We start from the raw sequence: 9,870 nt of genomic DNA on the forward strand, positions 1-9,870 counted from the left end.
ACAGATTTTCACTGTTCTAACATCCAACCTTTGTGCTGCTTGACCCAAACAAGTCTCTTTTTTTCTTGTTCAGTAGTGGCTTCTTTGCAGCAACAAGACCATAAACCCCTGCTTCTTGCAGTCTTCTCTGGACAGTTGTTGTTGAGATGTGTCTGGTACTTGAAGTCTGTGCATCTTTTATCAGGGCTGTTAGCTGAGGTGCTGCAATTTGCAGTCTTCAGGCTGGTAACTTTGATGAACTTATCATCTGCAGCAGAGGTTATTCTTGGTCTTTCTTTCCTGGGGCGGTTCTCATTAGTCAGTTTCATCATAGCAATTGATGAGTTTTCACGACTGAGGACACCTCCAAGGTTCTAGCAATTTTCTGAATTGACTGACCTTCAGGTCTTAAAGTAATGATGGACTGTCATTTCTCTTTACTTAGTTGAGTACATCTTGCCATGTTATGGCTTACAACAGTTGTGGAATAGGGCTCAGCAACGTATGGACCTGTGTACCATCGCTGTCTCTGCAAAACACATCTGACGGTCATAAATACTTTGACGGCCGGTGATTACGCAAATTAAACTTTTGATAAGGCTGACCTATTCATTTTAAGCAATTTTAAGTGACTACGTGTGAAGCTGCTCAAGAGAATGCCATGAGGGTGTAAAGCTGTAATCAGAGTAAAAGGGAATGCTATGAGAAATCTAAAGGTTCTGGTTTGTTTTGCACTTGTTTCTTTATTTCTTGTTTCCATTTGTGTTACTTTGCAATTTTGCTGCCTTCAGTCTGAGTCTACTATGTGCTTAAGGAGAACAAGCAAAACTATTGCATGAATTGGTGTATCCAAACTTTTTTTTGACTGTTCCTGTACATTCAGCTTATGTACCAGTAAAGCTCCTGGTGCCAACACTAAATGTATTCATAGGACCCCATGGACCCAGCGTAATCCAAGAAGTTTTTATGCACAGAGGGATATAGTAGAAATGTGTACCACACTTATATATGTGTTTTACGATGACCGTCAGCCTGTGGCTATACCGTGGGTAGATTAAGGGCTTCCTGATGTTTACCTCCAATAGAAATAAAAAGTGAGATGTGAACAGCGCCCATACAGGATCTGTCATATCACGGTTAAGTGAAGCCAGAGAACTCGAGGACCAGCCGTACTGTATGATACACAATGTCACTGACTATAAGAGAAGACATCAGTGATGCCACAAGTCGCTGGTATTTGCTGTTCAGCAATGCCAGTGTAGCACTGTAGTAAAACTGGGCTGTACGTCTTCAGTAGAAACCTTAACGTTAATCTTTAATATTTTTAACAGCATTTTGCAAAATTGGAGTTGGGATCTGCTATGACATGCGATTTGCTGAACTCGCCCAGATATATACCAAAAAAGGTGAGACTAGAATTCATGATATTTTGCTTTTTTTTACGCTTTCATTTGAAGATTTTCAGGTTATTTTATGCAACATTTATCCTGTTTATTTTTCAATGTTAGTACATCTGAGATGTCATTTACTAAAAAAAATATCTATAGTGGTCGCATCACAACTGATCACTTATCCACAAGATAGGAGATAAGTTTTTGATCACTGTGGATCCCACCTACCAGGACCCCCCATCATTCACAATAATCTGGGGTTCTGATTCTCTGAACGAAGCGATGGTCAGACATTCACATTACAACTCTATTGGTTTTCAATCAGACTGACCCAGAGCACTGAGCACATCACTCTGCAGAATGCATGTTCGACCACCGCTTCATTCAAACAGGAGACTTGGGACACCATTCCTTGTGGGACCCACAGCGATCAGTAACTTATCACCTATCCGGTGGATTTGTAATAAGTTGTCCTTGTTGCAAAACCCTTTCAAGACGCTGTCTTGGCTGTTTGCCCTGTTAGTGCATATAGACATTTTAAAGACTGGTCACCCCCAAATGGAGAGCATCTCTAAGAGTATGAATCTGTAACGTCCATGCATGTAATACTACATTGCCCTATGGTGGAAATATTTGCTTGGATGTGGTGAGATAAGACTGATCTGCAGCGATCAGATGATCGCTTTAAGGCTATGTGCCCACGATGCAGAAATGCTCCGGATTTTTTCCTGAGCGTTTCTGCATCTCCCCTGGCAGAAAAAACGCATGCGGATTGTACATGTGGATTGTACATGCGGATTGTACATGCGGATTGTACATGCGGATTGTACATGCGGATTGTACATGCGGATTGTACATGCGGATTGTACATGCGTTTTTCCTGCCAGGGACAAGCGGATGTGAAGCGTTCTTCACGTGCATTTCCACATGCGGGTTGACAAGCGCTTTCCAGGCGATTTTAGCATCACTTGGAAAGTTCTTGACAACTTGGTCACACTATATAAATCCATGCAAATGGCATGGATTTATATAGTGTGACCCCAAAGAATGTCAAAAAATAAATCTATGCTTACCTTCTGATGGCCCCCGGAGTCTTGCTTCGCTCCGTCCTGGCTTGCTGGCAGTTCGCGGTACACTGAAGGACCTGCCGTCACATGACTAAATGACGTCAGCGCAGGTCCTTCAGTCCACCGCGAGTTGCCGGCAAGCGAAGACAAGGAGACCGGGGGCCATCAGAAGGTAAATATAATATTTTATTATTTATTTTACTCTTTTTTTTTTTTTTTTTTTTTTTTTTTTTTTTTTTTTTTACAGGTTCTATGGCTCCTCTCCAGACCCGGGTACCATCCGCACATTAGAACGCATGTAATTCGCATGTACAGATCCAGTGACGCGGATTCCATGCATTCCAATGCAAGTCAATGGCGGCGAAAACGCAGCGCTTCCACAAAATAATTGTTAGTGCTGCGTTTTTTTCCGCAATGATAACCTGCAGCGGAAATTTCCGCAGCATGTGCACAGCACACGCGGATTATCATTGGGAAACAGGTCAGGCCTTCTACCAAGCGTTTTTGGCACTGCGGAAACGGTTAAAAAACGCATCGTGGGCACACAGCCTAAATAGGATGTTCTATTTGAGAATATAATGTCCTGTTGTCCCTGTAGAAGATAAGGTCTTCTACCAGAAGTTCTCTCTTTTTTTATAACAGCTCTGGTAGTATAATCCTACTGGAACAAGGGGATGGTTTGGTCATAAAAGGATTACTTAAGATTTTATTTGTAATCGCAATTACATATAAAGGGGTATTCCCATCTCCAAGATCTTATCCCAATATATAGTAGGTGGTAATTCTGGGCTGTGGAGTCGGAGCCCATTTTGGTGGAGTCGTTATAAAATGGACCGACTCCTAAAATATATAATAAATTGGGTACAGAAGTTCAATGCAGTTTGTGGGGAATATTTTTTCATAAGAATCTGGGAAAGTTATGAAATGTCCTATAAATGTCTGTCCTATTCCTGATCTAAGGGTCTAGACTTTTAGCGGAGATGAATCTGTGCTACAGTAAATTTATCACTTAAACATGAGCCATATGTGAGGGAGTCAGGAGTCGGTGACATGGAAATTGAGAAGTCGGAGGTTTGGCTTACCGACTCCACAGCCCTGGGGATAATAATAATATTTGCAAATAGAAATTAGAAATGAAGTATAGTTTTTCTGATTCGCTATGCCTCTTACCCCATGTGCAGGCATTGCAGGACCTTAGGTATCCATGGGTACGACCACTAGCAACTAGCTGTCACTATATCAGTGGACGTAACCATGGATACCTTAGGTCCTGCTGCAATGCCCTGCACATGAGGAAAGAGACTTAGTGAATCAGAAAAACTATACTACATTTCTAATTGGAGGTATTTGCTATTTTATGATTATTAGGGTCTTGGATGTGGGAATACCCCTTTAATGGTGAGAGAACACGGGTTGGCGGACCGTACAGACAAAACTCTGCTCGCCCACCTTGATTAGCGGCCACGTGATTTTGATTGATCATTGGGCATCCATTGGGCCGTGGCAGGTGAGCACAGCTGTGGCCTTACAATGTTGTCTCTTCCTAAAGTTTCAAGACTCCTAAATTAAATAGATCACCAGTTGTTTTTGTGTGATTGTGATGTCTAGCGTGACCCCCTGTTGTTATATTTAGGGTGTCAGTTGTTGGTGTACCCGGGGGCATTTAATATGACGACTGGTCCGGCACATTGGGAATTACTACAGAGAGCTCGGTAAGTATAAAAGAAATGGATTTAGACTAGTGTTAGATCGATACTGTACGATCAAACCTATATGTACATCTGGCATGTAGGGGCAGCTCGTGATTTGCTCCCTGTGACCCCAAAGTATACGCAGACTTTCCTGAATTTCATGTTCTAAGTGATTGTTTGAGGTCCTTAGTACGACGGACGGTTATCCCACCCCACATGTCCCCACACTCTGTACCCAATATACAGGGTTATTGCATTGCCAGAAATAAAATTCCTACTGTAATTCTGCCAATCTTGGGATATTGGGATTTAAGTTTTTGGTTGTTTTTTTAGCGCCTATATATGGGCTCCTTAGGATCCTTGAGCTGTCTTATTCAAATGTATCACTAGTGGATGAACTGTGGACATTTCTATTAATTTATTGAATTGTTCTGTCTTTTTAGGGCTTTAGATAATCAAGTCTACGTAGCCACAGCGTCGCCTGCTCGAGACGATAAAGCCTCATATGTAGCCTGGGGACACAGCACGGTGGTCAGCCCATGGCAAGTACCTCTTTACCTTATGTCATACATCATTCTTATTTGTTAAGGGTGAAGGGGGACCATTATTTCACAATAATAAGATACAAGTGTTAAGCTCCGGCAAGTAATGCTTTATTTTTCGTACGGTGGCACTGCAGGGGTCCTATTATTAACATATAACCTTTCGTACCAAATTAATTAAAGGTCATACTTGTGACCTCGGCCATAAACACCCAAAACCTGAAAATACCCCAAAGAAAAATGTACAATGCTTAAAACCAAATCAGATTTATATACAGCAATCCATCTTTATGACCCTTGCATGCCCCTATTTCTCTCCCCTTCCTACCAGCGGAGGTTGGCACCCTATGGGGAAATCGTTGGTAGAAGGGTCCAGCTTGGCGAGAGTCTGAATGGATGGAGGAAGGGAAGACCCTCAGGAGAACCGCAATGCGCGGAATGAGAAAAAGCATCGAGAGGAGCCCATCGAAATCAGTCTGTGCTCATCACATTTATTGATTTCTGCTTTCTGAAGTTCTCTGTTGGCAGCAGCCACTCTGGATCCATTTTAGTTGATAGAAATGCAGGACCCCCTTCCATTATCAACAAAATGTTTCAATACAGTATCACATATGGAAGCAGAAAAACAATTCCGACTTTATGAAGATTACTTGTGGGGCTCATGATTATTATTTTTTGCAGGGGAGAGGTAGTTGTAAAGGCTGGAGCAGAGGAGACCGTCATTTCTGCAGATATCGGTAAATACTATGTTTCTTCAATGGCTCTCTATAACTTTCGTCACATGCAATTTTTTTTGTGACGTTTTTTCATTTGTCTTGTAAAGATTTTCAGGCGTTTTACATGGATTTTTTTCACTCGTCTTATAGAGTTATAAAGTGCAAAAATGGCACACACAGATATTGCTGCATGTTGAGAAAGTCACTAATGTAAAAAAAAATACAATTTATTAAAAAAAAAAAAGTACAACACTTGAAGCCAAATAGTGCATTTTTTTCTGAAATTGTTTTTCAGTTTTTTGGGGTTTTTTTAAAGCTTTTTCGCCCTTTTTCTTTGGGACAAAAACACTGTGGCCTAATGTTTTCTGTGAGTCATTAGGAAAATGTGAAACTTTTTTTGTATTGTTTTTCTGTGCCCCTGGCATTCTGTCCATATGCGGTTTGTTCCATGTATGGCATTTTTTCATGTATTTTCCATAAGGTTGAATTCACACGTCCATGTACAAGACTGGCTGCGGGTTTCTTACCCCAACCTCAACAGCCTGCGGATAAGTTTACACCTCCGTATTTTCTGAGTGACATCCCGCAGACAGCACAGATGAGCTTTTTTTTTTTTCACAGACCCAATCTTCTCGTGACTCGCCTATGGGTTTGCAAAAAAAAATCAGATCCCATACAGACTGAGCTCGGACTGTAAAATATGGATGTCTGAAACCAGCTTTAATCTTCTTTATAGGAAGAAACGTGTGCGTGCATAAATGTGGATTTGTAAAAAAAATATATAAATAAAATGAAAATTGTGCAAAAATATACACCGCGTGCAGAATTATTAGGCAAATGCGTATTTTGATCACTTCAATACTTTTTCTACATGTTGTCCTACTCCAAGCTGCATAGGCTTGAGAGCCAACTACCGATTAAGTAAATCTGGTGATGTGCATCTCTGTAATGAGGAGGGGTGTTGACTAATGACATCAACACCCTATATAAGGTGTGCTTAATTATTAGGCAACTTCCTTTCCTTTGGCAAAATGGGTCAGAAGAGAGATTTGACGAGCTCTGAAAAGTCCAAAATTGTGAGATGTCTTGCAGAGGGATGCAGCAGTCTTGAAATTTCCAAACTTTTGAAGCGTGATCACCGAACAATCAAGCGTTTCATGGCAAATAGCCAACAGGGTCGCAAGAAGCGTGTTGGCCAAAAAAGGCGCAAAATAACTGCCCATGAATTGAGGAAAATCAAGCGTGAAGCTGCCAAGATGCCATTCACCACCAGTTTTGCCGTATTTCAGAGCTGCAACTTTACTGGAGTATCAAAAAGCACAAGGTGTGCGATACTCAGGGACATGGCCAAGGTAAGGAAGGCTGAAAAACGACCACCTTTGAATAAGAAACATAAGATAAAACGTCAAGAATGGGCCAAGAAATATCTTAAGACTGATTTTTCAAAGGTTTTATGGACTGATGAAATGAGTTGGACTCTTGATGGGCCAGAGGCTGGATCAGTAAAGGGCAGAGAGCTCCACTCCGACTCAGACGCCAGCAAGGTGGAGGTGGGGTACTGGTATGGGCTGGTATCATCAAAGATGAACTTGTGGGACCTTTTCGGGTTGAGGATGGAGTGAAGCTCAACTCCCAGACCTACTGCCAGTTTCTGGAAGACAACTTCTTCAAGCAGTGGTACAGGAAGAAGTCGGTATCGTTCAAGAAAAACATGATTTTCATGCAGGACAATTCTCCATCACACGCATCCAACTACCCCACAGCGTGGCTGGCCAGTAAAGGTCTAAAAGAAGAAAAAATAATGACATGGCCCCCTTGTTCACCTGATCTGAACCCCATAGAGAACCTATGGTCCATCATAAAATGTGAGATCTACAGGGAGGGAAAACAGTACACCTCTCGGAACAGTGTCTGGGAGGCTGCGGTGGCTGCTGTACGCAATGTTGATCGAAAACAGATCAAGCAACTGACAGAATCTATGGATGGAAGGCTGTTGAGTGTCATCATAAAGAAAGATGGCTATACCGATCACTAATTTTTTTTTGTTTTTGCATGTCAGAAATTTTTATTTCTAAATTTTGTGCACTGATATTGGTTTACCTGGTGAAAATAAACAAGTGAGATGGGACTATATTTGGTTTTTATTAAGTTGCCTAATAATTCGGCACAGTAATAGTTACCTGCACAAACAGATATCCTCCTAAGATAGCCAAATCTAAAAAAAAAACAACACTCCAACTTCCAAAAATATTAAGCTTGGATATTTATGAGTCTTTTGGGTTGATTGAGAACATAGTTGTTCATCAATAAAAAAAATAATTCTCTAAAATACAACTTGCCTAATAATTCTGCACACAGTGTACTTCTGACATACCTCATCATATATCATGGTAATAAGCCTTTTCTGTGTTTTTTTTTTTTTTTTTAGATTTGAAGCACCTGGCAGAGATTCGCCAGCAAATACCTATTCACACGCAACGTCGCCATGATCTCTACAGTGTGGAAGAGAAGAAGTGAACATTGTATCCACCATGATGGAGGTTCACATCATAACAAGTCACAGGAAGATCTAATAAATTGCTTCTGATGAAAAGGAAGATTTTCCTGAAATGAAGGGCACATTCACATGATTGCGTTTTTCTTCTATGGTACAATACGAGGGTAATCGGGATCTGTGCCGGGTGTTTGGGCACACATCCGGATATCCAGTGGAGTTATATATATATATATATATATATATGGCTGTGTTTCCTTATGAGGCACGTGTATGGCAGAGCATTGGATGCCTTTGGGAAGGGACTAGATCAATATATGATGAGTGATCCAGACATTAACTTGTCAAAACATGGTGCACAATATGATTTTCTACAAATCTTCCCACAAGGTGATCTCCACCCCATTATAGCGGGGAGGAAGAATCTGGGATGGTGTAATGAAGTGATCCTTGCAGTCTGTACACCTATCTGTTACAATATCTTATTATGGAAATCTAGCACAGAATTATTACTTTTAATAAAGATATCCTATAAACCTTTAGCTATAATCTGTCATTATATTATGTATTACTTGTCTGTGTGACGGGCAGATATCTTGCAGCTGCCTCACATGAAGTATCCTATAATTTGTATATCGGCATTTATTATAGTTCATCCCCCTCCATGTCGACAATCCTGCCAAACATGCCAAAACTATGATTGTTAGGGGAAGAGCAGACATATTTCTTATGAGGAGTTATTTATGGTGCTAGGCATTAAAGGGGTATTCCCATCTCAAAGATCCTATCCCAATATATAGTAGATGTAATAATATTAGCAAAAACCTCCAATTAGAAATGTAGTATAGTTCTTCTGATTAGCTATGTCGCTTACCCTATGTGCAGGGCATTGCAGTAGCTTAGGTATCCATGGTTACGACCACTAGCAACTAGCTAACTAACTGTCACTACTGCAGTGCCCTGCACATGGGGTAAGCGACGTAGCTAATCAGAAGAACTATACTAAATTTCTAATTGGAGGTTTTTGCTAATATTATTACACCTACTACATATTGGGATAGGATCTTGGAAATGAGAATACCCTTTTAAGTTATCAAACTGTCCCCATTCCATGTAGTGGAGCTCCAGCATAAATTTGTGTGTGGTTTAACTTCACCGGGATTAAAGGGAAGGTGTCCTCAGAAAATGGCATGTTAAGTGTAAGAACTCCCTGTTCTGCTTGTATACAAGTATAAACTGCTCATGTTGTAATCTGGTCAAAGGTTGTTGTACAGAAGGGGGAGGAGGTGAGCTGTGATATCTATTGTGAATGGGGCATTGTACATTATCTATTATACAACCCCTGGCAAAAATTATGGAATCACCGGGCTCGGAGGATGTTCATTCAGTTGTTTAATGCTGTTGAAAAAAAAGCAGATCACAGACATGGCACAAAACTAAAGTCATTTCAAATGGCAACTTTATGGCTTTAAGAAACACTAAGAGAAATCAAGATAAAAAATGTGGTCACTTCATGGATCCCCTATGGGTAATATGGTGTTTCAGCTTGTACTTACCTAAAATACAGGCAGTGGGCCTGAAAGTGATCTGCAGCAGCTTGCAATATCCAGGGCTACTTAAATCCAGCAGGGCCTAAAGTTACAGCTCTCCAGAGCATGCGCACTGCATAGGTGGTGGTCTGCCAGTCAGATCTCAGGGTCATTATTTTTTTCTTCAGACAACCCGAACCATAGATTGTCCTCACTGCTGTAAAAAAGCCCCCCATGCACATTAATGTTGGGCCGAACCCGCCGATATCAATGCGTTCGGCAGATAGTCTCGGATAATTGGGGAAAATATCAATCCGGCAAGCCCAATTTCAGACTGCCGATTGTATTGTCTCCTGGAAATAAGCAGTTGCCAGAAATGTCTGACTGTGGCTCTTTCATAGAGAGCTCTATCTGGGCCGAACAAGTGCTAATGTGGATGGCAGAGCTGGCCGGAGATTGCT

At 41.1% G+C, this 9,870-nt stretch overlaps 1 protein-coding gene across 1 annotated transcript in view; it reads left to right on the forward strand.

The window, feature by feature from the left end:
• NIT2 (nitrilase family member 2) overlaps positions 1-8,422 on the forward strand; it is a 29,660-nt gene extending 21,238 nt beyond the window's left edge. The window contains exons 6-10 of the mRNA XM_073668089.1: positions 1,311-1,385; positions 4,071-4,149; positions 4,572-4,670; positions 5,352-5,407; positions 7,815-8,422. Coding sequence (XP_073524190.1) covers positions 1,311-1,385; positions 4,071-4,149; positions 4,572-4,670; positions 5,352-5,407; positions 7,815-7,903 — 398 coding nt within the window. The 3' untranslated portion in view covers positions 7,904-8,422. The remainder of the gene's footprint in view (positions 1-1,310; positions 1,386-4,070; positions 4,150-4,571; positions 4,671-5,351; positions 5,408-7,814) is intronic.
• Positions 8,423-9,870: the final 1,448 nt, after the last annotated feature.

Source organism: Phyllobates terribilis, unplaced genomic scaffold (genome assembly GCF_046119375.1).
Source record: "Phyllobates terribilis strain yellow unplaced genomic scaffold, ASM4611937v1 Scaffold_2__4_contigs__length_985480577, whole genome shotgun sequence".
Lineage (NCBI taxonomy): Eukaryota > Metazoa > Chordata > Amphibia > Anura > Dendrobatidae > Phyllobates > Phyllobates terribilis.